The 26,110-nt window shown below is 63.6% G+C and overlaps 4 protein-coding genes across 6 annotated transcripts; 2 read left to right on the forward strand and 2 right to left on the reverse strand.

The window, feature by feature from the left end:
- Positions 1 to 248: 248 nt before the first annotated feature.
- On the forward strand, positions 249 to 12,296 carry VWA5B2 (von Willebrand factor A domain containing 5B2). Of its 2 annotated transcripts, none has more exons than XM_074547314.1 (22): positions 249 to 493; positions 3,745 to 3,900; positions 4,233 to 4,406; positions 4,696 to 4,921; positions 5,026 to 5,180; positions 5,614 to 5,745; positions 5,858 to 5,982; positions 6,190 to 6,366; positions 6,449 to 6,559; positions 6,684 to 6,886; positions 7,158 to 7,272; positions 7,344 to 7,529; positions 7,623 to 7,782; positions 7,858 to 8,147; positions 9,230 to 9,455; positions 9,539 to 9,883; positions 9,953 to 10,090; positions 10,167 to 10,286; positions 10,524 to 10,601; positions 10,801 to 10,870; positions 11,095 to 11,203; positions 11,463 to 12,296. In XM_074547314.1, exons 2-22 carry the CDS (start codon positions 3,762 to 3,764, stop codon positions 12,069 to 12,071), a joined length of 3,888 nt encoding a protein of 1,295 aa, XP_074403415.1. In that variant the 5' UTR covers positions 249 to 493; positions 3,745 to 3,761; the 3' UTR covers positions 12,072 to 12,296. The 2 variants fall into 2 exon arrangements, with proteins under 2 accessions (XP_074403415.1, XP_074403416.1); XM_074547315.1 differs by having other exon boundaries at positions 4,696 to 4,909; positions 11,463 to 12,295.
- ALG3 (ALG3 alpha-1,3- mannosyltransferase) lies at positions 11,351 to 15,546 on the reverse strand. 2 transcript variants are annotated; one of them, XM_074547320.1, is made up of 9 exons: positions 15,396 to 15,546; positions 14,863 to 14,962; positions 14,628 to 14,775; positions 14,329 to 14,489; positions 14,074 to 14,194; positions 13,607 to 13,812; positions 13,295 to 13,371; positions 12,968 to 13,112; positions 11,351 to 12,869 (listed from the first exon to the last, which is right to left on the reverse strand). In XM_074547320.1, exons 1-9 carry the CDS (start codon positions 15,544 to 15,546, stop codon positions 12,680 to 12,682), a joined length of 1,299 nt encoding a protein of 432 aa, XP_074403421.1. In that variant the 3' UTR covers positions 11,351 to 12,679. The 2 variants fall into 2 exon arrangements, with proteins under 2 accessions (XP_074403421.1, XP_074403420.1); XM_074547319.1 differs by having other exon boundaries at positions 12,701 to 12,869; positions 12,968 to 13,371.
- On the forward strand, positions 15,507 to 21,528 carry EEF1AKMT4 (EEF1A lysine methyltransferase 4). Its single transcript, XM_074547322.1, has 3 exons — positions 15,507 to 15,831; positions 16,742 to 17,025; positions 19,396 to 21,528. The coding sequence occupies exons 1-3, from the start codon at positions 15,507 to 15,509 to the stop codon at positions 19,696 to 19,698; spliced, it is 912 nt and encodes a 303-aa protein (XP_074403423.1). The 3' UTR covers positions 19,699 to 21,528.
- Positions 21,147 to 24,572, reverse strand: CAMK2N2 (calcium/calmodulin dependent protein kinase II inhibitor 2). Its single transcript, XM_074547324.1, has 2 exons — positions 24,303 to 24,572; positions 21,147 to 21,985 (listed from the first exon to the last, which is right to left on the reverse strand). Exons 1-2 carry the CDS (start codon positions 24,469 to 24,471, stop codon positions 21,915 to 21,917), a joined length of 240 nt encoding a protein of 79 aa, XP_074403425.1. The 5' UTR covers positions 24,472 to 24,572; the 3' UTR covers positions 21,147 to 21,914.
- Between the last annotated feature and the right edge of the window lie 1,538 nt (positions 24,573 to 26,110).

A 26,110-nucleotide genomic window follows, 5' to 3' on the forward strand; every position in this document is an offset into this window, starting at 1 on the left:
TCACACAAACCCCGTGGTTTTTCTTGCTGCAGCATCACCAGGGGTCTCACCAGCACCCCAGTTTGCCTGGACACTGCTGTTCTGTGGGTCCAGAGCAGCCCACAGCCATGGACTGTGCTCCTGACCGGTGCCTGTCACTGTGTGAGGGTGCTGGCTGTCCCCTGAGCCCCCCAGCGTTCCCTGGGAGAGCATCCCCCCGCCCCCCCGGGTGCCGGTATAGGGAGTGTGTCTCTTTAATGAGGCTGGGCTTGGAGCAGCTCTGCTGCTGGCACAGGGAGTGAGGGATGGAGCGAGGGCGGTGAAGGAGCCAGTGCCAGAGAGGGAGCCTGCAGCAGGGAGAGGCGGGGAGGGAGCGCTCATCCCCCGGGTACCGCAGCCACCCTGACGGAGGGAAACCCATCCCCAGGGAAGGGGCTCTGCAGGAGCAGGGAGCAGCGGGTGCTGAGAGGAGCCTGCAGCCTCTGTCTCCTCCATCCTCATCCTCCTCCTCCAGGTAAGGAGCAGGGCCAGGGGCAGGCAGGGCAGGGCAGGGACCGTGGTGGCTTGGGACCCCGAGGGTGTCCCGCAATTCCTCGGTGTCCCAGGGCTGCGCATCCGCTGCCAGGGCAGCTCTGGGTCATGGGAGGGGTGAGAGGTGGAGATGAGACAGCAGGGCCACAAAAGTGCTGAAATCACCATCCGGCAGGGACCAGACTGGGCTGGCTCCAGCGACTGCTGGGAACACGCTCCAGGTTATCAGCAGCCAGTCCCTGGGCCAGGCCACGGCTGTCCCGTGCTGGGGGACACTGGGACCCTTCTGTGGGGCTGCCCTGCCAGGATTTGCCCTTGTCAGGGGAAATCAGTGGGGCTGAGACTTTTCCTTTGGGGGGTGCCTGTGTTAGGGTGCATTGAGGACAAGTATCTCCTCATCCCTGACACAAGGATGGGATTTCCAGGGGTTTTAATGGCTCTGGGGAGGCAAGAGCAGCAGCTCAGGTCCTGGGGGTGGCGGTCCTGGGTGCGGTGTTGGAGTCAGGGTGTGAGTGCCAGCTTGCACGTGTGTGTGCAGTGGGCTCTGCTCTCTGTTCCCATCTCCAGCAGACAAAGCAGGAGGCACCACAGATGGGGACAGTTCTTTGCCCCATCCAGCAGCTCCTTTCCCCTTCACTCCTCTTTGGACTCTGCAAAGTGATGTGTCCCATAGGCATAGGGCAACAGCACCATCACCTCCTGGCCTTCTCCATGCTCCTGGAGTTGGGATGGATCCTGCTCTCCTGCCTTTGTGACCCATGGGATGTCTTGCAGGGAGGGGAGGCCAGGGAAGCAGGGGTAACACAGCTGAGCAGCAGGGGCAGCAATGGCTCCTCACTCCAGGCACTCTTGCAGAGGTTGGGCTCCTCTCCTTCCATCCTTTCCATTGAACCTGCCTGTGTGTCTGTCACCAGTGGAAATTTCCGCTGGGTTTGCCTGTGTCGGGTTTGGCCTCTTCCTTCCCCGGCCGGTGCTGAGCCCCGGCTTGGGCGGCTGCTGCTGCAGCAGGTGAAACTCTGGCAGCTCCCCCGGCAGCCAAGGAGGGGCTGCTGGGCTCAGGCACCTGCCTCCCCTTCCAGCCTGGCTGGGAAACTCAGCCTGCCCACAGGCGAGACGAGAAACATTGATTTACTCTGACCCAGGGAAGAGTCAGCTCCATCTTGCCTTCACAGAGAATTTTTAGCTGCCAGCACAGAGAGCAACCCCAGCCTGCTGTAGCCCCTTTATATTGGGGTGCTGCTGGGTAAACCAGCTCCTGCAGGCAGTAGGTGGAGGGGAGGAAGAAGAGAGGGCTGTGAAGGTACTGGAAATAATGCTGGCCATGGGGAGAGGGCTGGGGACCTGTTGGTGATGGCACATTGGACTCTGGGGACAAGTTGCTGCCCCAGGGAAAGAGGATGAAGAGGCTGGGGTGAGGACCATCAGGTCTGGTTTTATTCATTAGCACAGAGCTTAGAGCAGCCAGCACAAAGCGTGGCAGGGCCAGATGGGGCCTGTTTACCCTGTGAGGTGAATGTAAAGAGCAGTGATAACACGGGACAGCCTCTCCAGCAGTCCCTGGTAAACACGGCAGTGACCTGGCCGGCAAACACCGGCACGTTGCTGAGCATCAAACTGGCTGCCTTGGGAACAAATTAAACAGCTCTGGGCAGAAATACATCTTTAATGCTCAGTGTGGCTGGGTTGGAGGCACCCTGGTCTCCAGATCCCATCTGGGTGCTGTGTCAGGGCAGGAACCAGCTGTTGAAGTGCCCAGCTGTGGAACTGCCAGTGTGGAGGAACAGCAGGCTGTGCTGGGACCCTGTGCCACCTCGAGTGCTGGGAGCACAGTTTAGGGGTGCAGCACTGTGTGCAGCATCCTGCACAGAGGGTGGAGGGCTGGTGGTGATGGGGTGTGGCTGGGTCACCAGGATCTGCCAGCATAACCCTGCAATGCCAGCTGAGCAGGTAAATGGCTCTCCTCTGGTGTAATGGACTGATTTTGCTGGGATGCAGCCACGTTGCTAATGCACTTCTGCACTTCTCCAAGGCTCCCTGTTTTGTGCAGCTGAGAGTTTGGTCCTGGTGCTGGCTCCAAGGATGCAGCCCTGCTCTTCTTTCAGGGATGCTCTGTGAGAGGCACTCTGAGACCCCAGCCGAGGGCACCCCGAGCCTCCCATTGCCAGAGCTCTTAGGAGCTGTTCCCAGGATGAAGGCCACTGGAGTGGGGGCACCAGATGGCTCAGCTGTACCTGGCTGTGTCCTTGCCCTGGGCACACTGTGTGCTGCAGCACCAGCACATGGCGTGGGGCAGGGGCCTCGCTGGGCACAGGTGCCTGGGGCAGAGCAGAGGTGCAGACCCACGTGTGGGGCAGACCCCATGCACACTGTGCACACATCCACACAGCCAGGGCTAAGGCTGACAGGAATATTTTACACAAATATTTGATGGCACAGGGTGGGCTGATGTTGGAGAGATGCTTTGACTCCAGACAATTGTTTGTAATGCTGCTCCTGGGTGTTTTCCCAAGGGGAAGAGAGGTGTGGAGTGGGTTGGTGCCATGGTTGGAAGGCATTCCCAGCCACCTCTCTTCCTGCCAAGAGCTGGGACCCTGGACACATCAATTTCTGGGCAAAGAAGGTGATGATCATCCACTTGTCGGGCTCCACCCTGCAGCGCATTCCCTCTGTGCTGTTCTTCCATGCAGCACTGACCTTGTTGTTAATTATTAAACCCCCAGCAAACACTGCTGGCTGCTTTGTCCTAGTTACACTGTGGGCTTCTCACCCTTCTGGTTGGCTTTTTTTTTTGACAAATTACCCTGGTAACCTCTGTGGATGAACGGAGATGGGAGCAACAGACACTCCAGTGCAGGAGATGGCCTGGAGAGGCTCTGGGGTGGCTGAGAGATGGGCTGCATGTGGTTGGCCATTACCCATTCTGTCCAGGAGTCCCTGTTTGTCTGCCAGGGCTTGGGGCTTGCATGTAGCACTGCCCACAGGAGTTTTGTTGCCCTCTCTGTGGGCTCCTGTGGCTCCTGATCTGGTTTGCAGGTGGGCTGGGGTCCAAGGAGAGACCTGGGTCCAGGTCCATGCATTCTGTGGAAGCTGAAGAGCAGCCTGGCATGTGAGAGGGCTGGGGAGAGGGCTGCTCCCTCTCTCAGGCTGGGCAGATGTAAATGGCCTGTGGGCAGAAGCCCCTTGCAGCAGACCCTGTCCCTGGGCATCCAGTGCCTGCCTTCCCTCTGCTCACAGCTGCCCACTGAGGGACCATGCCAGGTCTCTACACCCTCGTGTCCTGGGAGGCCCTGCCCCTGAAGAGCTCCACGGTGAAGGCTTGTGCCAACGGGTACTCCCTGAGCATCGTGGCTCACCTCCTGTACACCAACCCCCACAAGGAGCCCGTGGAAGGTAAGGGAGGGCTCTCAGCTGTGGCTGGGACTGCCTGAGAGGCCCTGTGCTGGAGAGCATCCTGCCTGCAGCCTATCTGTGTCTGACCCCCAAACCTTGCTCAGTCTGGGGAGCAAAGACAGAGGCCAGCAGAGCTGGGGCCACTGTCACACTGTGGGCAGGAGGAGAGTGAGATGGAGCAGACAGATTGCCAGCACAGAAGAAGAGGTTCCATCCTTGCTCTGGGTCGCTCCTGTGTCTCGCTCGCATGCTGCGAGTCACACAGGGGCTCCCTTGGGCTGTTCGTGCCACAGCCGTGCCGGCTCTGCCTCGGGGCTCTCCTCTGCCCGCAGGCATCTTCATCTACCCGCTGGAGGAGTCGGAGGTGGTGGCTGGCTTTGAGGCAGCGGCGGGCAGCCGGCGGGTGACGTTCCAGCTGCAGAGCCGGCAGCGGGTGCAGGAATGCTGCCTGCAGTGCGGCCCCGGCCCCAGCCCCGGCCCCGGCCGCCCGCGCAGCTGCAGCAGCGGTGAGTGTCCTGCCACGGGTGCTGCTCGTGGGTGCTGCTCGTGGGTGCTCCTGGCCAGCAGGCTCAGCATGGGCAAGAGGGCTTCGATGTGTGGTCTCTGGGGCTGGAGATCTCCGTGTCTCCTTTCCCCTCCCTACACCTTTTCTGAGGATCTGCCACCATGTGCACAGCCTTCGTGACACCTGTGCTCTGCTCTCACCCCTGGGAGCGATTAGGGCCACTAATGACCTCCTCCACAACCCCACATATCTCACTGACCTCCCCCATCCCTTCTCCCTCTCCTGCCCAGGCCACCTGGTCTTGGATGAGGACGTGGAGCGCTCCACGTTCATCATTGTCACCGGCACGCTGTGCCCGTCGGAGAGCCTGGCTGTCACCCTGAACACGGTGCAGGAGCTGCCCACGCTGCCAGATGGGGCCCTGCGCCTGCTGCTGCCCCCCATCCTCACTCCCCACGTCCCCGCCGACCCCGAGAGCGAGCCGGCAAGCTTGTGTGACGACAGGTTGGCCCTATGGTGATTTTCATGGCTTCCTCAGTCTCTGCCATCCCAGGGGGGCGATGCCAATGCTGGGCGAGCAGGCTGGGGGGCAGGAGCCATCACCCCCTCTCCCCTTGCAGCCCCACAAGCTGTTTTGGGGGGCCAGGTGCCCGGAGCCAGTCACCCACTGTGGTGCCTGTGGACAGCGTGGATGTCTTTCGGGGACGACCCTACAACCCTTTTCCTTACGAGTTCTCCTTCGAGCTGCTGGTGAAGGGCCCCTGCTTGCTGGCAGGTAGGGGTGTGGCTTGGGTGTTATCAGTTGGTTGTGTAAAACCTCCTCAAAATGTGGGTGATGTTCCCTGGTCCCTCCCTTCTAGGAGGATGTGAGGGCCTGTTGCTGGGCATCCTCTTGCACTCCCTCCAGGTGAAGAATCCCTTTTTCCATTTCATCCCTGGGGCTGGGACCCCTCAAAGTGACCCTGCCTGTGCCTTTGGGCAGCTCTAGGTCAGCAGCCTCCTTCCCTGGGGCGATGTGATGCACTGGGGAGAGGGTGGGTGAGGAGGGGAAGATGGCTGCTTGGTTGATGGGGATGTGCTCCTTGCTGCTGGCCCAGTCAATCCCATCAGCTCTGTCAGGAACAAGCCACTGTTTGTGGGGCCTGGTGGGTGGGGGGCTGAGGAGGGGGTTTGTGAGGCACTTACCTGCTGCCTTCCCTTCTTTGCAGGGCTGGAGAGCCCATCACATGCCTTGAGAGCTGATGCTGACCCCTGGGCCAATTCTGCCACCACCACCTGTGTCACCTTAGCCGAGCCCCACCGCTATGACAGGGACCTGGAGATCATCCTCTACCCTTGTGGTGAGGGGAGACAGTGCCCTGGGAGGGTTTGAGGCATCACCCCAGAAACATCCAGAGCATCCCCCAGCCCTTTGCCGCACAGGGTAACTCTAATCTCTCCTGTGCCCCCCAGAGCCCCACAGCCCGCACCTGGTGATTGAGGATGGCACCATGACGTACCCCGAGTACGAGGCGCACATCCGGAGCCGCCGGGACTACGTGCGGATTGCCAGGAAGGACAGCAGTGGCGAGAGACAGGTGACAGGGCAGGGCCACTGCTGCCCACCCAGAGGAGGAAAGGGGAGGTGGGCACAGACACTGCTCCTCAGGCAGAGGGGAAAAGGGGAGGTGGGCACAGACACTTCTCCTCAGGCAGAGGGGGAAAGGGAGGTGGTGGGGTGTGGGTGAGGCAGACCTTGCTGTGGTCCGAGGGTGTGAGAAAGCTCTGACCTGCCTGGCTCGCAGGTGGCTTTCGTGCAAAAGCGTTTCCACAAGGACATCTTCCCCAACCCCGTGCTGATGCTGAACTTCTGCCCGGCCGTGGAGGGCGTCCCCGGGGCCCTGCAGAGCGTCACCCGCGAGATCCTCTTCCTCATCGACCGCAGCGACTCCATCAGGGGCCCTGACCTTGACAAGGTCAAGGTGAGGCACGGCCGTGGGTCCGGGGGTTCTCCCTGGGTGGCCAGCCCTTAGCAGCTGCCCTTGGTCCCTGCTGTCTCCTCAGGAGGCTTTGCTGGTGGCCCTGAAGAGCCTCCCGTCAGGAACACTGCTCAACCTCGCCAGCTTTGGCGCTGACATCAAGCCGCTCTTCCCATCCAGTCGCCTCTGCAGCAATGTGAGTGCCATGGGCAAATCCTGGGATCCACCAACCCCTCCTTGTCCTTCTCCCAGCTCCTTGGCTTGGGCTGGGGGCTGGTGAGTCAGGGGATGGCTGCAAGGTCGGCTCTTTGTGCTGACAGGAGACGTTGCGCCGTGCCTGCGAGTACCTGGGCGGGCTGCGGGCAGACCCTGGTGGCACCAACCTGCTGGCAGCTCTGGGCTGGGCGCTGGCACAGCCCCTCCACCATGGTTACCCTCGCCAGCTGTTCCTGTTCACCGGGGCAGCAGCGGGCAGTGCCAGCAGGATCCTGCGGCTGGTGCGCAGGCAGGCCAGCACCGTCAGGTACGGCACCGGCGCTGCAGCAGGACTCGTGTTCCCTAAATCCCCCGTGCTGTTCCCACTGATTCTCCTTGTGCAACATCAAATCTTACCTGAGCCTGCCCCAAGGGTGTCCTTCACCCATCGCCTCGGCTCTTCCTGGGGTGCCCCAGCACAGAGCCAGGGCAGCACTCTGGCTCTCAGATCTGCCCATCCCTGTAAAGGGCTCATCACTGGGTTTGCCAGCCCCCAGCCCAACCCAGCCATGGCTTTCCCTCCCCTGGCTCTCCCACAGGTGCTTCAGCTTTGGCATGGGCCCGCGGGCGTGCCGGCGGCTGCTGAAGGCCATGGCCAAGGTGAGCCGGGGCCGTGCCGAGTTCCTGAGTCCCTCTGAGAGGCTGCAGCCCAAGGTAAGGCCCAGGCAGGGCAGGGGGGCACTGGGGACACCGCCGTGTGTGACACTCCGTGCACTCCCCCCCAGCTGATCAAGTCCCTGAAGAAGGCGATCGAGCCGGCCATCAGCGACATCACCATCGACTGGTACGTCCCTGACAGCATGGAGGCTCTGCTGTCACCCACCGAGCTCCCGGCCCTGTACCCCGGGGACCGCCTCGTCAGCTACTGCGTCCTCTACAGCATCGCCCGCTTCGGGGACAGGCGCCCACTGGTACGGCTGGCACGGCCTGGGCAGGGTGGCCTGGCCCCTGTGCCAGTGGCTGCTGCCAGCTGGGGGCTGATGGTGCTGTCCTCTCTCTCCCAGGGCCAGGACAGGGCTCGGCAGAGCTCCCGGGGCTCAGCCTTTCTCTCCCAGCAGGACGTGCCCAGTCCTGGGGAGAGCCGCCAGCCACCCCAGAGCCACCCAGGAACTGGGGATGCCTCCCTGGACGTTTTCTCTGGAAGTACAGAGGTGTCAGAGCGGAGTGAGTGGGGTCCAGAGCTGGGGCAGGGGCAGTCGTGGGAGCCATGGGCTAACAGGGCGTGTGCTCACCGGGCAGGTATCGATCCCGTTTCTGGAGGAGACATCTGGAAGCGGATCTACCAGCCCTCCTACATCCAGGAGCAGTATGTCCTGACACACTGCTCTGTCAGCACTGACCGCAGCCAGGGGCTGCTCTCCCGCAGCTCCACCAGCAGCGAGTCCACTGGGTCCCGGGACGTGGCCCCCGAGGGTGGCTCCTCGGGCCCTGGTGCTGATGTCACCTCCCAGCAGGGCCAGAAGAGCCTGTCCCTCTGCGAGTCCTCCACCAAATCTGCCCCGCTGCCCTCTGCCCCAGCTGGCACCAAGGTAAGGATGCCAAGGGGGTGCAGGGGCTCATGGTGTGGGGGTTGTTCGTGGCTTAGCTGGAGCCTGACTGCCCTGTTGTGCCCAGGCATCTGCACACTGGGCTGGGAAACAGTGCTGTAGCCTGAATTTTAAGCAAGGATCAGCAGTGGATGCCATCAGGATGTTCCTGGGTGGTTTTGCCCTAGTGATGTGGGACAGCTGAGGACCAAGCAGCAGGTCCCTTAGTGTTCCTAGCCAGCAGTCAGCTGAGTGTGTAACAGACCCCTGAGCCAGCTCAGTGACGCCTTAAAGCTGCAGAAACCAAATGAAAATAGCTGGGCTGGCATCACGTAAAAAATCTGTTGAGCCAGAGAGGAAAGGCTGCCTGGCTGGGCTTCAGCCTGGCTCCTTCAGCCCTCAGCCAACACTCCAGACGCTTCATTAGCGATGGGCCACATCCCTGCTGCTTCATACCTGGGTTTAAAACCCAGCTGGGTCGCTGGGGGAAGGCAGCTGCCCGGTGCCGATGGCCCCAAGGCTTGGTGAGGCCAGCTGTCACCCAGCACCAGGACACGCTCCCTCCCAGTGGCACGGCTTAGGTAACCCACTCCTGTCACACAGCAGCACAGCTGGTGCCCTTTGCTGCTGAAATGTCAAGCGTAAGTGATTTCCCTGCAGAGTAAATGATCCTCCCAACTCCCTGCTGCCAGAGCGAGAGGTGGCATGGGTGCCACTGCCCTGACTTGGCTTTTAGGGGAAGCATCTCAATGCAGGGACACCACTCTGCACTGGGGATGCATCCCATTGTAACATCATCCAGTCTGAGTATTCTAGCTAATCTCACTTCTGCACACACACAAATCCCTGGCAACTCCAGCACCAGCCTGAGTCAGTCCCCAGGGATGTTTGCAAACTCCTGTGTGGGTGCTTCCCATGTCTGTGGTGCCAGGGCAGCATCCCTGGGAAGCAGCTGGTGCCAGCCTGCAGAGCACTGACGACAGCCAAGGCTCCAGCCAGCAGCAGGAGGGGTGCAGGTGCTCATGGCAGCTCAGGGCAATCTGGGCTCCGTGCTGGCATTGCCAACAGCCCTGTCCCCACCGCAGGTGACAGTGGCCCTGAGCACGGAGGAGCTGGCGCAGCAGAAGAAGCTGCTGGCACGTGCTGCCCTGGCTGGGCGCAGCTTCTCCACGCCACACGGGGAGCTGGATGCCCATCGGCTCTGCCAGGCCCTGGAAAAGGTGTCACAGAAGAGGAACCAGTCCCTGGAGGGGCGGCTGGATGAGCTGGGACCGCAGGCACGGCAAATGCAGCCCGGGGCAGCAGAGTCAAGTGCGTGCAGGCTCTGGGGACCAGGGCGGTGGGGTGGGACCCGGTGCCCCCGCCCTGCTGAGCCCCGCCTTTGCCGTTCCCAGATAACCTCCTCTCGCCCACCCACCTGGACTGGGACATGCTGGTGGAGCCCTCCTACCTCTTCAGTGCCTCGCCAGCGCCCGAGGCGGGGCAGCCCAGCCTGGGTGATGCCAGCACGCCCCTACGCTGCCAGGTGGTGATCCACGCGCTGCGGGCCGGCACGCCGGTGTCCTGGGAAGTGACAGCTTCCCTGGAGCCCCTGCTGCAGCCCCGGGAAGGGCCGGGCAGGGGGGACCCGCCGCGGAGGGCGGCCAAGGCCTGGGACAAGCCCCTGCACCGCCTGGCAGCGCGCTCCGTGGTCCGGGACAACGAGAGCGTGGCGCAGCGGGAAGCCAAGCTGGAGCAGGGTGGGTGCTGGCGCGGCTCCCCGGGGCGGCCCCGGCATCCCCCCTCCCTAACCGCCTCGCTCCGGGCAGGTCTCGCCCGCCGCTTCCGCCTGAAAGCCGTGCAAACCAGCAAGGCCTGCAACGTGCCTTCCCTCTACACCCGCCTGGTGCCCGTGGACGGTGCCACGCAGACAGCCCTGCCCGCGGCCCCCGAGGTGTGGGGCGTAGGTACGGACAAGGGCCTGGTGGGACGGAGAGGGGGCAGCAAGGGGACAGAGGGCTGAGGTGGCACCGTCCCTTGCAGCTGGCTCGGCCAGCCGGACACGGGATGCTGCGGCAGGAAACTGGCACCACCGGAGCAACTCCGCGGGTCAGGAGCAGCAGCAAGAGGCAGAGGAGCAGGATGAGGCCCCTGGCACTGCAGGTACTGACTCAGACCTTTATGTCAACTTATGCTCCCCAGGGATCTGCACTGGGGTCCCTGGAGACCCTCAGCTGGTGGCTGTGAGGGGCTGGTCCAGCCTGGGGTGCTGCAGATATGTGGAAAGAGGCATCTGGCTGTACTGGGGAGGGGGAGGACAGCATAGCAACCCCTGAGAGCAGCTGTGAGCCATGAGGGTCCCTGGAGCCTGGGATCCCACAAGATTTTGCTGTTTTGCAGAGCAAGATGAGATCGCCAGGTCCCTGGGCAGCATCTCCTCCCCTACCTTTGGCTGGGAAAAGCAGAACTACTCAAACGGTGTGTCCAGGCTGCAGGGGGCCAAGGGCTGGATGAGGGTGGGAGATAGGCTACCCTTGATGCCCTGGCACAGCTGGAGCATCCACTGTGCCCTCAGTACCCTGGGCATGTGGGCTGAGCTGCCCTCCCAGTTACTGGGCAGTGGGACACTCCTCTGGGTGCATCATGTTCTCACTGTGCTTAACTCTCCCCCTTGCAGGGCCTCCATCCAGCCCCTCCACCACCTCCATGGGCTCCCAGAAATCCACAGAGAGTATCGCAGGCTCCAGGTGACACTGTGGGATAGGGGGATGCAAGGGACCAAAAAATAGCATGTTGTGGGGAGAGGGGGACCGTGACACTTTTGGGGAGCTGCTGGTCCCCTGTCCCCTGCCAGCTCCTGCAGCATAAGTGGGGGAATTTGGCACTCCAGCCCCTTCCCTGCATCAGTTGGGCATCCAGCTGCCTTTCAGGAACTCCTGCCAATCCTGTTACCTTGCCTGTGACCCCACAGATTTAGCCTGAGCAGGCGCAGGGGTCCCAGCCTGGTGCTGCGCCCGCAGTGCCTCAGCCCAGAGAGCGAGCGCTCCAGCAACCACGCCAGCCATGACTACCTCCCGCTGGTAAGGACCTGCTCCCTGTCCCCATCCCAGCAGGGGGATTTGCCCTGCTGGGTGCCAGCTGAGCCACCCAGGTCATGCCTGGCAGCACGAGCAGTGAAAGATGCTGTGTCAGCCCTGGATGGGGAACTGGGTTGGCTTTTTGGGGGGCATTAGACTGTCCCTGTGCCCCAGGGACACTCCTGCAGCCCCAGTGTTTGGTGCTGTGGTGGGTCTGCACCCCTGCCTGCCCTCCCCACTTGTCTGTGCCCCCTCCTTGCAGGTGCAGCTGCAGCAAGCCCGGGGGCCGTTCCAGCTCACCGAGAGCTTCTCTGAAGTGGTGCAGATCCCCCTGGACCGCCTGCGCCGCGCCTCCCCCTACGCCTCCCACCGTGCCAGCCTCAGCCCTGTGTCCCCAGGGGCCAGGAGCCTGCCTGGGGCAGCAGCCGGGGCTGAGGAGGGCGAGGAGCCCCTCCCAGCCCCGCAGCCCAGCTCGCCCCCGTCCCGCAGCACCTGCTCCGAGGTGCCCAGCGCGGCCGCGTGGGCGCAGGCCGACAGCGGGCACGGCTCCGAGTCCGACACCAGGCCCCACTCGGCCGCCCCCTCTGAGGCCGGCGTGAGCTGCCAGGACGTGGGGCCAGAGGATCTGGAGAGCGCCAGCTGGGCCACGGCGGTGGCCCTGGCGTGGCTGGAGCATCGCTGCGCTGGGTTCTTTGAGGAGTGGGAGCTGGTGGCGGCCAAGGCGGACGCGTGGCTGCGGGCGCAGCGCCTGCCCGAGGGGGTGGACGTGGGCTGCCTCAAAGGGGCAGCCAGGCACTTGTTCCTGCTGCTGCGTCACTGGGACGAGAACATCAAGCTGAACATGCTGTGCTACAACCCCAACAACGTCTGACGGCCGCCCAAGGGGCCAATAAAGACACCTGGCTCCAAGCCATCTGCACTGGTGTCTGTTATCAGCAGAGAACTGCTGGCACCCTTCAGGCCATGCCAGGACTCACCAGAATCATAGGAGGGGGTCACCCCCTTCCCAGCCATCTCTGGTGAGAGGGAGCAGGCAGGGGAATAGGAAAAGCTGTACTGGAGGGACTCCTGGGCTCCATCAAAGCAAATGAAACCATAAAGCAAAGCAGTTCTGCAGCTCCTCTCTTCTAACCTCACCCCAGAGGCTGCTGCCTAGCCCTGGGCACTCCTTTCCCACAGCTGGAAAGCCAGAGTGCTCATGGCTCTAGAAGATGCTCTGCCTTCCCTCAGGTGGGTCAAGTCCTGGGACAGCTGCTCTGACATCATCACAGGACAAGGGTTTTGGGGAAGGGCACACAAAGCCCCCTTTATTTGGGAAGTCCTGCCTTTTGGGGGACCCCACACCTGCCCCCTTTGCGCAGTTCCAAGGCTCATGGCCCTCTTGGGATTGCTGTGGGCAGCCTGGGAGTCAAGTGGGAAAAGAGCAGGCAGATGGGGCAGTTCCAGAGGCCAGTTCCCACTGGCCAGCCATCCCCACTCTCACTGGGCTTTCTTGGACGTGGCTGTGGGTTTCCTGCTTGTTGGAGGGGTGTGTGACACTGGCGTGGGGGCTGTGCCGTACCAGAGCTGGAGGAGGATGAGTCCATGGCAGATGTGCAGGGAGAGGGAGCTGCACACTGTGGAGGGGTAGGTGTTCCAGCAGAGCTCGATCACGCCCAGCAGCAGCACCCTGTGCAGGGGAAAGCTGGGGGTCAGCATGGGGGACACACCAGCCATCCTCACTCCCAGAGCCCCAGCAGAGGGGCTCCCCTCCCTGCCAGCACATACTTGGGCATGTGGGCCAGCTTGGTGGTCGGGGTGCACCAGAGTAAGTAGGGCAGAGTGTGGAAATACCAGACGTAGAACTGGTAGTGCAGGGAGCGGCTGCAGCAGACACCCAGGAAGTTGGAGGAGAAGAGGATGAAGACAATCCATGCACTGGCATTAAGGGGGCAAACACAGGAGGCTGGAGGTGTGGTCCCACAAGAGCTCCCCAGCACAGCTCCTTTCCCCAGGGCAGGCTGGTACAACAGCATTGCATGGCCTGGGACCCAACCAGGCTTCTCCCTGCCCTGCCTTCTCCCTCTCCTTGCTGCCCACCCTGCCAAAGGATATTGTTGACAGTCAAGTGAGGGGATGCAGGTTTCCTTTTGGCAGGATCCTTCAACAGAGTCAGGATGTTCTCTTTGGAACTGAGAGGGAAGAACAAACATTGATCTCAGCTGCTGAAAGTCTCTCCCACCCCAGTGTTCCCCTGTGAGCTCCAATACCTGGGGCATATATTCCCCAGAATAGAACAGTAACTGCCCTCCAACTCACACCTGGAATCCCAGGACTGCAGCACTGCAGGGGGAGGGCAGTCATGGATCTGTATCCTGCACATGGGATTGGCAGGGATCAACACCCGTGGGGAACCCCAGGTCTCACCTGTGCCACCGGTGCAGTGCAAAGAGCCCCAGGCCTGCCAGGTGAGCCAGGAGCAGAGCAGCATGGAAGACTCGATTCTGGAAAACCTCTTCTGGGAGGAAGCGCCAGTTCACCGTCCATTTAAACTGGAACTGGCGGCCCAGGTCAAAGGAGCGGGTCAGGTACCCCACGGGGTTCACCAGCAGGAAGGGCAGGCCCAGAACCACCTGCAGGGGCACACCAGCACCATCACAGAGCCCTACACCAGGATGCTGTTACCCCAGCTACCCCCTGAGAAGCCCAGTGCCACGTGTGGTGACAGGGACAGTCACCCAAGAGGAAAGTCACGTGAGTTAGATTATTTACCAACACCCAGCTTGCTGTGAGAGGCCACAGGTGCTGGTACCACTGTCTCCACCCACGGCTCTGCAGCCTGGCAAGGCAGCCCCCATTCCCTGCTGCTGCAGCTGGTGCAAACAGGGACCCACCTGGAGCAGGGCACAGATGCAGAGCTTGGGGATACAGCCCAGGAGACCAAACCGTTGCAGGAGGAGAAAGAGGAGCCCAGGGGCGAAGAGCAGGATGTTCATCTTCACGGACACAGCCAGGCTGAGCAGGAAGCTGCATTACCACTGCGGAGCCCACACGGAGCCCCGGCAGCCCCTGAGCCGAGCACAGCTCCTGCTGGGGCTGAGCTGGCTCACACACCCAGCAGCCACGGAGAGCAGCTCCCAGCCCCTCACCTGAAGAGGAGGCAGCCCCAGGACCAGCGCTCCTCCAGGAAGAGGTTGATGGCGAGGAAGAGGATGGCCATGGCCACAGGATCATTGAAGAGCCGCAGCACAAAGATGGAGTGGATGCGGTATGAGGCGCAGCACATGAAGAAGAAAACGTACGGAGGGACCTTGCCGGGGACAGAAACACAGAAGGGTCATCAGCAGCCTGTCCTGGGCTCCCTGCTGCTGAGCTCCGCCGCACCCCAGCCCTGAGCCCGTGTCTGTTCCGCCGGGGTGAGCGCTCAGGAGCCCCAGCCTCAGGGTACCTTGTTGGTCCGGCAGTAGATGCGGAAGACGAGGAGCAGGTTGAGGAGGTAGAGGCCGGCGAAGAGGTACTGAGCCAGGCGGATGTCGGAGCCGCGGCCCGTGGCATGGTAGAGCCCCAGGAAGATGTACACGAAGCCGGCGGGGTAGCTGTGGGGAGACCGGAGTGAGGGGCCGGGCCCTGCGGCCCCTCGGGGAGCCGCCGGTCACGGAGAGCTGGGTGTCGCCGTCACTCACACCAGCGGGCCAGTGTCACCCTTCAGCTGGGTGTAGTCGCGGGTGCCGTTGGCGAACCCCTCCACCTCCTGCATGTAGGCCTTCCAGTCGATCTCGGTGTCTGCGGGACGGCGGGCTCAGCGGGGCTCGGGGCACTGCGGGGGCTGACCCAGCTCCGATGCCGCCAGCCTGACCCCGTGCCTCGCTACCATGCTGTCAGCACGGGCTCTCCCGAGCCGCCACATCCAGCACCCCCGGCCCAGCCCCGCGTCCCTCCCAGGCCCGGCCCTGTCCCCCTGCCCGAGGATGCTGTCACCCGAGGGGCCGGGACAGCGCTGTCCCCGTGCCCGCGGCATCCCCGCCCCTCAGCGCTGCCCCGGGACAAGCCCCGCCATCACCGCCCGCCCTGGGGCCGAGCTGTCAGGGACAAGCCCCGCCATCACCGCCCACCCCGGGGCCGAGCCGTCCCTGTCCCCGCACCGCCCCGGACCGGCCCCGCCATCCCCGGGGGCAGCTCCAGGCAGCGCCGGGCCGGGCCGGGCCCCGGCACTCACAGGGGACCCTGCGGATGACCCAGAGGTTGACGCCGCCCTCGGCCAGGCAGAGGCAGGCGGCCACCAGCGGGGTGTAGCGGGGCTCCAGCAGCGCCGCCCGCCGCTCCCGCCATGCCCGCCGCAGCACAGCCGCCCCCCGCCCCGCCGCCATTCCGCTCCGTGTTTCCGCCCGGAGCGCTTAGCGCGGGTACCGGCCCGGACCGGAAGGCGCACGTGGGGCGCGGGCGGCACGTGGCGCCCGGTGCTCCCGCCCCGCGCGCGGGCATGGAGCGGCGGCGCGCGCCCGCCGGCCCCCCCCGGTACGGGCGGCGCCGGTTCTGGGACGAGCTGTACCGGCGGGAGGGCGCCGAGACCCGCGAGTGGCTGGGGGGGCTCTCCCGGTTTCTGCCGCAGCTGGAGCCCGAGCTGCGCCCCGGTGACCGCATCCTCGTCCTCGGTACGTGCCCCGTGCCCGGCGTGCCCGGTGGAGGGCGGGCGGGCGGGGCTCGGGGTCCCGCCGGTGGATGCGCTGGCGCTGGCCGCCAGAGGGCGGTGTGGCACCGGGCCGGTACCGGGAGCTGCGCTCAGCCCGGCCCGCGGGGTGGCCCCGGTGCTGGCGGGTATAACCGCCCCGTAATCCCACCTGCGGTCTGATCCGCCGGCGGGATTAAGCGGGTGTAATCACCGATCCTGTTAGCGGATCAGCCGCTGCCAGCTGCGTTTAATAGCCCCCAAATCCGCCCCCCCTCCCTGGGATCCCCCTCGCCCCGCCGGTGAGCGGCCGAGCCCCGGTGAAGCGGCTCCGAGGGGAGGGCTTGGTAGCGGGGCACTCCCCGTGTCCTGTTGAGACACCAGTTCTTCCATCCCTCTCGCCATCGCACCCGGTTAAACCCCAGCCGAAGTTCCCTAATTTCCCGCTGGAGTTATCCAGCAGGCTCTTGGGACCGCAGCCGGCTCCTGCCCCACAGAAGGAGGGAGGGATAACTGGGGACGCCCCCTGCCTCTTTCCTGCCTCTTTCCTGCCTCCAGCCTCCCCCTGCCTCCCACGCCAAGGTGAGGGGCTCGGGTGTGCAGAGCTGCCCCAGGACAGGAGCCCAAAGCACCCAGCTGGCAGGACAGGGGTAATCAGGGACACGCCCCACCCTCACTAGCTGGCATCAAAGCCATGACCTGCCCCTGCCCAGCAGCCCCAGCCCACCCACACCCTCTCCTGTCCCTGTGCTCGAAAGGGTGAAGCTTTTCCCATGCCAGAGTTGGGTTTCTATGCTGTCTGCTGTGGGTGGGAGTGAAGCGTTTTGGGGTGCAGGGACAGAGTATGGGTGCTGGCACAGGCACCCCGAGCCCTGTGTGAGCTGTGCCCCTCACAGGCTGTGGCAACAGCGCCCTGAGTCACGACCTGTACGAGCTGGGCTACACCGACGTCACCAGCATCGACTTCTCGGCCGCCTGCATCGCGGCCATGCGCGCCCGCTACGCCCGCTGCCCCGGCCTGCGCTGGGCCGTCATGGACATCCGCGCCCTCGCCTTCCCCGACGCCTCCTTCGACGTCGTGCTGGAGAAGGGCACCCTCGATGTGCTCCTGGTGGAGGAAACCGACCCCTGGCATGTCTCGCCCCAGGCGGCCACGGCGATGCGCCGGGTGCTGACGGAGGTACAGGCTGGGGGACCTGGGCAGGGGTGCAGAGGGTGGGACCCCATCCCTGTTTGGGCTGGAGGAAGGTGCTGAGTGCCTGCTCACCACCCTGCTTCCCTGTGCGTGCCCCAGCCGGGGTTTTTGTCCTCCCAGCCGGGGTTTCTGTCCTGCCCCTCAGCTGTGTTGCAGGGGAGCACCTGGGGAGCTCCCAGCATGCCTGGGGGTGCGAAACTACCCCTCTTACAGCCCATCATCTCCTCCCCAGAGAGGTGGATGGAGCAGGATGTGTCCCTGGGTCCTGCTGCATGGCCCCTCTATTTATTTGCATGTTAAATACACAGAGTTGGCTGGAAAAATGGGCCCATCCTCGCGTGGGTGGCTGTAGGGGACCCAGGGGGACACACCGCGGTGGCCCTGCCAGCCCAGGGCAAGGTGATGACCGTGGGGCTGTGAGAGCTCTGGCCCCCCCGCACCCCCCGCCCCAGCTTCGATCGCCTTAGCCGGGGTCCCCATCATCTGGTCTGGTGTTGCCATGGCAACTCCCATCAGCATCGACAGGGCCATGGCGTTGCCACGGGGACGGGCGATGCCTCGGGGCCCTGTTAATTGGCGGCGGCGGGACCGGATTGAACCTGTCCCGGCGCGGGGGTGCGGGTCCTGGCAGCCTCTCCCACCCTGCGGGAATAACTGCCAGGATAATTAATTGCTGCACCTCCCTGGCACCCTGGGGTTGCAGGCACAGGGTGCTGGGAGGGTGCTCGTGGCTGTTGACAGCCCTCCCAATCTCCTCTTGCCTGGCTGAGCCTGGGAGGGAGCTCAACCCCCGGCAGGGCAGTGGGGCTGTGCTCGCTATCCATGCTCTGCCCTCCTTGCCAGCGCTGCTGCCTGTCCTTGTCATTTTGCCAAACGGCAGGGATTTAATTTTCCCTTTCTTTTTTTCCCTTTTTAATCCTCTGCTCAATCCCTGCCCTCCCCCAGCATCGCTGGGTACCAGCTTCCACCCTCAGCCTGTCCCTGCTGTCCTCATCCCCAGGGGGACTCGCTGGGTGTTCCCACTTGCTCCCTGTTTTGGAGATCCCTTCAGAGGGGTCTGTCCGTGGTACCTCCCTTCCCACCCCCATCTCCCTTCACTGGGGGGTTCACAGCCTCTGTCTTCCTCTCCCTGGGGGATGTAAGAACTGGAAATCCACCCTGCATGTGGGGACACCACAGGGACGCCCTGTCCCAGCTTGCTGGGGACAGCGGGTGTGGCGGGAGCGGCCCCTCGGCCCCCCTGCTCCCGCTGACGGATGGGAAGGTTTCCTGTGCTCGTCTCCAAGCAACGGCCATTATTGCTCTGTTAACGAGGGATGGATGTGGACATGCGGGATGCCTCGCTCAGTTCCAGCCGGAGATCCCTGCCTGCCCCCACCTCCGGGGACCCCCCTCCCCGCCCATCGCTTGGGAAGCTCTGGGGTCTTCCCAGGGCAGATTGTCAGGCACTTAGCAGGGAGGGATACTGAGCCAGGTGCCCAGAGAGGGATGTAGGGACTTGCCTTCCCATTTTCCTGGCCAAAACCGGTAGGGTTTGGTTCAAAAGCCACCGCCGCAGCAGGGGAGGACACGCAGGCTGCCTGTCCCCTCCACTGGCCCCAGCCAGAGCTCCCCAGCTGGAGCTTCCCAGCGGGATTAAAGCAAAGCTTGGGAAACCCCCCAGTTGGCCTCCAGCCCTGTCCCCTGCAGCGGGGACTCTCTGCCCTTGCCGGGGGAGGGGTCTGGGGGTGTCCCTGCCTGGGGCAGGGTGCGGGGAGGGGGCTGGACGCCCGCCCGCCCCGGGCAGTGCCTTTGCATGCTGAGCACGCGGACGCTGGCCGTAAAAGCCTTTTGACATTGGATAAAGCCAAGCAGGAAAATTGATGTTCTTTTCCATCCTGTTAGCGGGGCTTAATTCCAGCAGGGAGAAAATGGTGATTAAAAGGGCTGAGTCCTTTCCCATCAAACACCCCCCTCTGATTCTGGGTGTTGGTGGTAGTGCTGGGTGGTCTGGGCAGGGGTGGGTGGGATGGGTGTCCCGTGCTGAGTTTAGGGGCGCCCTGTGCTTGAAAGCATGAAGCTTTTCCCATGCCAGGGTTGGTTTTCTATGCTGTCTGCTGTGGGTGGGAGTGAAGAGTTTTGGGGTGCAGGGAGAGATGGAGCATGGAGACCCCTGTTCCATGTGGGTGGTCTGGGGACAGGTCAGACCCGGGGTGTCTCTTGGGGGGTCAAGGTTAGGACAACAGGTTTAGGGGGTGTGATGGGAAAGGCTGGGAGGGGTCTTTGGCAGATGATGATGGGGTCCCTGAGAACAGAGCCAAAGCAGTGACCCTCACTGTGTTCCCCCACCCCATCCCGGGGCTTTTCCTGCCACAGGTGAGCCGGGTGCTGCGCCCAGGGGGCTGCTTCATCTCCATCACCTTCGCCCAGCCCCACTTCCGCAAGCCCCACTACGCCCAGGAGGCCTTTGGCTGGTCCCTGCGCCACGCTGCCTGCGGGGACGGCGACGCCGGAGCCTTCCACTATTTCCTGTATGTGATGCGCAAGGGGCAGCCCCTGGAGCCCCGGGATGTGGCCCTGGGGCGCCGCCTGCACCAGCCCCCCTCGGGCCCCGCCCCGCCGCCGCCCCCCGCCCCCCCGGACGATGATGAGGACTATCTGCTCGCCATCCAGCTCTGACCCGGGGCTCACCCAGCTCCCAGCAAAGCCTTAAGGTGCTCCATCCTCACAGGTGGGAGACAGGGAACCGGTGCATCCCCCTGCGAGCTGCCCAGTGGTGTGGGTGATGGGGGGCAAGAGGGGGATGCTTGGCCTCCTCCGGGGGGCACAGGGATGCTCTGGTGATTCTGTGCCCCCTCCCTGGCCTTTCCTTGCTGAGCTGGAGAGCAGCCAGGGCTCCAGGCTTTGCAGCCAGTAATGAAACCAAATCGGGTTTAATTTCACCCATCCGTCTTGCAGGGAGTGGCTCCCTGTCCCCCATCCCTTCCCCTTGGCACGGACAGCCAGGCTCAGGGCAGAATGGGGGTGCTGGCACTGGCTATGGGGGGCAGGATTGGGGGTGCCCACTGCTCCATCCCCCACACTGGGCCTGGGGGTGTGCAAGGGCACCGTGTCCTTGTCACCCCCTCCAAGTACTGGGGGATCCAGCCTGCAATGTGCCAGCATGGGGCAGGCGGTGCCACAGGACAGGAAGGGCAGCATATCTGCTTCTTTCCCCATCCATCCCCACTTCTGCTTGTGCTGACAGTTCCAGTGTGCTGCACACGCCTAGTCCGTGTCCCCCTGTGCCTGGGGCCAGCAGCACGGTGACACGTGTGTGCCAGGGTGGGTGATGGGTGAGCCACCGTGTGTGTGCTGCTGGGGCAGGTGCATGGGTGCCACTGGCAGTGTCCCCAGAGGCTCTCTGGGCAGCAACTCCCCCTGGGTGGGCTAAAGGGACCCTCCTGGGCAGTGACAGCACAGAGGCCGAGCTGCTGGGCTGCTCTCTCAGGCAGAAGGTGTAAGTGGGTCAGCCAGCGGCTCCCCTGCACCAGGAGCCAGCCAAGGGCTCCAGGGTCAGCCCCCACCTGGCCATGCCACCCCATCCCACAGACACCCCAAAAACCAGCTGGCAGAGGAAGGGACAGAAAGGAGCAGGCGACTGCCGGCTTCACCTGGGTACATGAATGTATTTTATTCATTGCATTTTGTTCACCAGTACAGTGAAAAATGGCATTTAAATTTACAATGGATCATTCGTAGAACATCATGACACAAGTATCTTTTTTTTTCTTTTTTTTTTTTCTTTTTTCCTCAGTTTTTTGTTTGGTTTTTTTGTTGTGGTTTTTTTTTTTTTTTGCGTCGTTGTCTCCATAAATGCCACTCGTAGGTTATTGAAAAAGATGACAAGTTTCTCATGCACATCAGAACCCCCCGAGAAGCTTCTTAAAAAATAAAATTAAATTAAAGTATAAAATTAAAAACAACGACTCAGGCCGGTCCCTGCCCTCCCCGCTCTCCCCTGACCCCAGCACCCTCAAGCGAGGGGCAGTGCTGGGACCCCCCCTGGCACCTGCAGCCGGCCCCGGTGGGCTCTGCCCCGGTGCTGCCGGGAAGGAACTGCAGCGGCCGGTGCTGCTGCCAAACCCGCCGGTGCTCCTGCTGCCTGCCAGCGGGGGTCGGGCCAGGGGTCCCTGCTCCCCTCCCTCCTCCTGTGGCTTTCCTCATGCTCCCTCCATCACTCTCGCCCCCCCTTTAATTTTTGCCCTCGTTTTTTTCTTCTTTTTTTGTCTTTTTTTTTCTTATGGAAAAAAATATGAACCTTTTTTTTTTTTGTTGGTTGGTTGGTTGGTTGGTTGTTTTCGTTTGTTTTCTCGATGCAGTTACTTTGACATCTCAACGTCAGCAGATCGTTTTTAACAAAGATTCGGATATAAAAATACAAATATGAGGAGTTTCTGTTTTAAAAAGAAGCGTGCCGGAGTGGTGGGGCTGACCCTCGGCCCCCGGGCCGGCCGCCCGGGCCACCAAGCTCATGCAAAAAACGATGGAGCAAAAAATGTCTCTGGACAGCAGCGCTCCCCCCCCCGCTCATGGGGCCGGCTGGCCCCGGAGTTCGGGGACCCTCCGCCGAGGAGGATCGGGGGGACGCGCCGCGGAGCGGGGGGCTGGGCCCCTTCCCCGGGCAGGGGGGTCTTCGCCCAGGGCGGGGGGCTCGGCGCTTTGTCCCGGCCCCGGGGGAGGCGGAGGGGTAAAGTGCATGGCTCGGGGGGGGGTGGTGGTGGCTGCAGGGCCCCCCCCCGGGCCGGGGGGGGCAGCGGGCATGGCCTCCCCCTCCTCGTCGGCGCTCCAGCCAGCATGCGGGGCGGCGGGCTGGAGCGGGGCTCGGCCGGCGGGTCCTGGCGGCGGCTCCCGGTTTACACCCCCGGCGGCGACTTCTCCGTCATGCCCTTGAGCACCTCGTCTATCCGGTCATCCTCGATCACCACTGCGGGGACAGCGGGGGCGCGTGGGCGAGGGGACGCGACAGCCGCTGCCCCCCTACCCCGGCTCTCACCCCCGTCAGGCTCCAGGTGTGCCCCCGGCAGCGGGGCAGGAGGGCTCGGGTGGGCACAGTCGGGATGAGGGGTGGGGGATCACTCCCCTGCCCGGCTTGGCTAGGGGCAGCATCCCCCCCGCAGCCAGCCGGCTGCCTCTGGATGGGTGATTAGGGAACGGGGGGGGGCAGGAATAGACCAGGAAGGACCCCCCCTCCTCTCTGCGGCAGGCGCTGATGAGAGCAACAGGACTGGAATGGGTAATGACCCAGCGGGGGGGGCACCGCCTGCTCGGCGGGGGTGGCAGCCAGACCCCCCTGAGCATCGCCCGCTGCGCAGGACACCCACCCTCAGCACCGGCACCGCCGGGGGGGCCCGACAGCCCCCCACGGCACAGCGGGCTGCACGGACCCCCATCAGCGTCACCGTGGGGAGCTGCAGAGCCCCCCCGTCATGTCAGCTTCCACAGAGACCCCCTCAGCATCACCCACGGGGCAGCCCCCTCCCCAGCAGCAGCGGTGGGAGGCTGGACAGACCCCCGTGAGCATCACCAAGGAGCTACACACACACACACCGTGACTGCCGGGGCAGCTGCCTCCCATCAACATCACTCTGGGGCTGGAGGGCAGACCCCCACCCCAATATCACTACTGGGGGGTCAGTAATCCCCCACATCGCCCTCCTGGGAGTGGATTAACCAGACCAGAAATACTGGGAGAGCAGATGGACCCCCCAACACGACCGAAGGAGAAGCATCCCCCCATCAGCCCGGGGATGCTGCCAGAGCCAGCCTCCTGCACTGCAAAAGGGGGCAGTGGAGCAGGCAGCGCTCACCCCCCGTGGGGCTGGGGTGTACTGGGGCTGGGGGGAAACTCTGGCCTCCCTCCTTATCCCTGCAGCTTAAGGAGGGGTGTTTGCCTATGAAGGACCCCCAAGCAGGTGGGATGGGGGCTGCAGGAAAAGAGGGGACCATTTTTAAAGGTCCCCAAAGCATTGGGGAGGATCAATGGTTGACAGATCAGGGTGCAGGAAGGAGAGGGGGGCGGTTCTGTGGGTCCTGATGGAAGCAGGGGAGATGGTGCTGGGGTCTCTGCAGCAGGAGGGGAAGTACGGGGGGGCAGGACACAGCTGGGCTCACGGAGTCCTGGGGGGACAGTAAAGTGGGGGGGGGTTTGCTGATCAGCATGGCCAGAGGCTGCTGGGGTCTCTGCGGCAGGCAGAAACGGGAAAGGAGAGAGGTTCAGGGGGCCAGGAAGGCTGTTCTGGGGATCCTCGGGTACAGAAAGGATTGTTTATCCTCAATGAGAAGGGGGCAGTCCCGGGGGGTCCCAGGGGCACCGTGGAGGCGCTGGGGGACAGTCCCGGGGCAGCCCCCGCGATGCTGCAGGGCAATCCCAGGGGCAGTCCCGGCATGAGGCGGGGGCTGGTGCAGGGGGAACAGCGTGGTGGTGTCTGGAGCAGGGATGGGGGAGCCTGGGCTTCTGGGGGCGGGTGTCAGTCACGGAGCTGGGGAGGCTCAGGGTTGCCGGGGGACAGTGCTGGAGCTGATGTAGGGCAGAGATTCTGGGGATGCTGGCGGCAGTGCCGGGGGTGGCAGGGGACAGCGCTGGGGATGCAAGGCAGAGCCGGGAGCCGCAGGAATGCGGTGGGGCAGTGCTGGGGATGTTGCAGGGCAGAGACAGGGGGTGCCGTGGGGCAGAAGTGGGAATACAAAAGCAGAATCGGGAGTCTGGGGATCTCGTCAGGCGATATTGGGGGTGCCAGGGATGCACTGCCCGATGCCGGGAATGCCGGGGAAGCAAGGGCAGAATCCTGGATCCTGGGGTTGCTGTGGGAAGGTGCTGGGGGTGCAAGGGCCAGTGCCGGGGATGCCGGGGGGCAGTGCCGGCAATGCTGCAGGGCAGATCCGGGGACGCTGCAGGGCAGAGCCAGGGATACTGCAGGGCAGAGCCGGGGATTCCAGGGCACAGCCGGGGATTCCAGGGCAGAGCCGGCAATGCAAGGACAGATGCGGGGGTCCCGGGGATGCCGTGGGGCAGCGTCAGGGATGCAGGAGGCAGTGCCGGGGACGCTGCAGGACAGATGGGGGGTTCCGAGGATGCCGTGGGGCAGAGCCGGGGATGCGGGAGTCAGCACCAGGGATGCCGGGGATCCTGCAGGGCAGATACGAGGGTCCCGGGACAAACCCGGGGCATGTTGCAGGGCAGATGCGGGGGTCCCGGGGGGGCAGAGGCGGGGTTGGGGGGCAGAGGCGGGGGTCGGCGGTACCTCTCTTGGCGCGGCCGATCTGTCCCAGCTTGGGGGGCCGCTTGCCCTGGTTGCCCCCGAAGAAGGCGTTGGTGTCCTGCAGGCGGCAGCTGAAGGGCAGCTCCCCCGCCTCGGGCTCGGCGCCGTAGCGGCCCACCTTGTCCTCGCCGTAGGGCAGCACCTGCGACATGGCGGGGCCGAGCGGGCCGAGCCGCGCCGCGCCGAGCCGGGAGCCGGTCTGCGGCGGCGGCGGCGGCGGCGGGGAGGAAACCCGGGCGGAAGGATGAAGTCATGCATCCGGGGGGAGCGGGGACCCCCCCGGCGGGGGGCGGCTCCGGAGCGCCGCGGCCCGGCCCGGCCCGGACAGGACAGGGACGGGGGACCCCCGGGGACGGTGCGCGGGGAGCGCCCGCTCGGGATGGGGACCCGACCGCGCCACCGGGCCGGCCCCAGAGCGCAGTGCTCCCCCCGGCACAGCCTTTCCGAGGCGGGCGCCTCTGCTCGGGGGTGCCCCCAAACACGGGGTGCCCCTGTGGAAAGGGTAACCCTTGTCACAGCCGGGTGCCACCGGGCCAGACAGCTGAGCACCACCGGACACGGCTGGGCCCTCCCCTGGCATGCAGAGGTGATGCCAAACAGATCCACAACACCCTGCTCCAGACCCCCACATCCTGTTCCAGCCCCCCAGCACCCCACAGACCAGAGAGCTCAACCCTCGGGATTCCAGGCGAGCTCCCACCCTGGATCTACCGCAGCCCTCACTTGTGTCTCTTTGCCAACACCCATCCAGGCACCCACTCCTGTAGCCCCGTTCAGTGCTGGGGTTCCCCCTTGGAGCCACACCAGTCCTGCCTCAAGCCCTGCCAGTCACTTGGCCCCCACGTGTGCATGTGTTTGTACACATCCTCCCATTCTGTATCTTTGCAGGAACGCAGGGGCACACAGATGTAATTCTGCAGGTGTGTGTAAGTGTGGCTACGTGGGGACTGTGCCCTGGGACACCCTTGTCCCACTGACCCTTCCCTGGGGGCTCTCTGTGGAAAAGGGGAAGGGTTATCCCCCGTGGGGACCTGCGATGCGGCAGCAAAGGGTGACCCCAGTGTCCCCCCAGAGCCCCATTTGATTTACCCACCTCTACCCCAGACCCATCCTGGATCTTTCCTCCCACATTGTTGACAGCCAGGGCAGTGATTGCATTAATTGGCATTGGTGGTTCTGAGCAGCCTCACCGAGGACCTCCCCCATTCAGGTCACCTGGGGCAGCGGGGGGCCATTTAAGCTCAGGATAAAGTTGGTGCTTCTTGAGTGGACTGTGGCTACAGAGCTGCGACCCCTGGATCTTGGACTGATGGTGACAGCAACAGTGGCTATGGCTGGTTGGAGAGGACCATCCTGTCTTGGAGCAGCCCAGTTCCTGCTGTTCCCTCACATCCAGGTCCCGCTGCTCATGCGGGGGTCCTGGATTGCAGCAAAGCCAGATCCCTGAATGGAAATGGCATTTCATTCATGCCAGCCCACAGCCCAGTGAGAATATCCTGAGGGGGTGAGAGTGGCATTTTCCAGACAGCCCTGTGGTACATATTGCTGTTCCAGCATCGCCATAGCTGAGATCTTGTTGAAAGGTGCTGCAGAAGAGCATCAGCTGGGCTGGTCCATGAGGGAAGGCAGGTTCTTCTATTTTGGGAAGGCTCAGCCATGCTTTTACCTTTGTGTCTGGATCTGCAGAACATCGGTCCCTGCTGTCCCCTGCCAGAGCCAGGTTGGGACAGTGGTACCTGCTCTCCTGGCAAGGCAATTCTTTTCTTCATGCCTTTGCTGAAGAACCAGCT

Source organism: Zonotrichia albicollis, chromosome 9 (genome assembly GCF_047830755.1).
Source record: "Zonotrichia albicollis isolate bZonAlb1 chromosome 9, bZonAlb1.hap1, whole genome shotgun sequence".
Classification (NCBI taxonomy): domain Eukaryota; kingdom Metazoa; phylum Chordata; class Aves; order Passeriformes; family Passerellidae; genus Zonotrichia; species Zonotrichia albicollis.

What these genes read in the sequence shown, in the direction of transcription:
- CAMK2N2 (XM_074547324.1), bottom strand. Translation starts at nt 24,471, where the DNA reads ATGTCGCAGGTGCTGCCCTACGGCGAGGACAAGGTGGGCCGCTACGGC. An exon ending in GATCGGCCGCGCCAAGAGAG is followed by an intron (nt 21,986 to 24,302) that starts GTACCGCCGACC and finishes CTGTCCCCGCAG; the next exon opens with TGGTGATCGAGGATGACCGG.
- EEF1AKMT4 (XM_074547322.1), top strand. Translation starts at nt 15,507, where the DNA reads ATGCCCGCCGCAGCACAGCCGCCCCCCGCCCCGCCGCCATTCCGCTCC. An exon ending in TGACCGCATCCTCGTCCTCG is followed by an intron (nt 15,832 to 16,741) that starts GTACGTGCCCCG and finishes TGCCCCTCACAG; the next exon opens with GCTGTGGCAACAGCGCCCTG. An exon ending in TGCGCCGGGTGCTGACGGAG is followed by an intron (nt 17,026 to 19,395) that starts GTACAGGCTGGG and finishes TTCCTGCCACAG; the next exon opens with GTGAGCCGGGTGCTGCGCCC.
- ALG3 (XM_074547319.1), bottom strand. Translation starts at nt 15,546, where the DNA reads ATGGCGGCGGGGCGGGGGGCGGCTGTGCTGCGGCGGGCATGGCGGGAG. An exon ending in TCTACTGCCGGACCAACAAG is followed by an intron (nt 14,490 to 14,627) that starts GTACCCTGAGGC and finishes GTCCCCGGCAAG; the next exon opens with GTCCCTCCGTACGTTTTCTT. An exon ending in AAGCTGGCCCACATGCCCAA is followed by an intron (nt 12,870 to 12,967) that starts GTATGTGCTGGC and finishes TCCCCTGCACAG; the next exon opens with GGTGCTGCTGCTGGGCGTGA.
- VWA5B2 (XM_074547314.1), top strand. Translation starts at nt 3,762, where the DNA reads ATGCCAGGTCTCTACACCCTCGTGTCCTGGGAGGCCCTGCCCCTGAAG. An exon ending in TCGGGGACAGGCGCCCACTG is followed by an intron (nt 7,530 to 7,622) that starts GTACGGCTGGCA and finishes TCTCTCTCCCAG; the next exon opens with GGCCAGGACAGGGCTCGGCA. An exon ending in GGAAGCCAAGCTGGAGCAGG is followed by an intron (nt 9,884 to 9,952) that starts GTGGGTGCTGGC and finishes CGCTCCGGGCAG; the next exon opens with GTCTCGCCCGCCGCTTCCGC.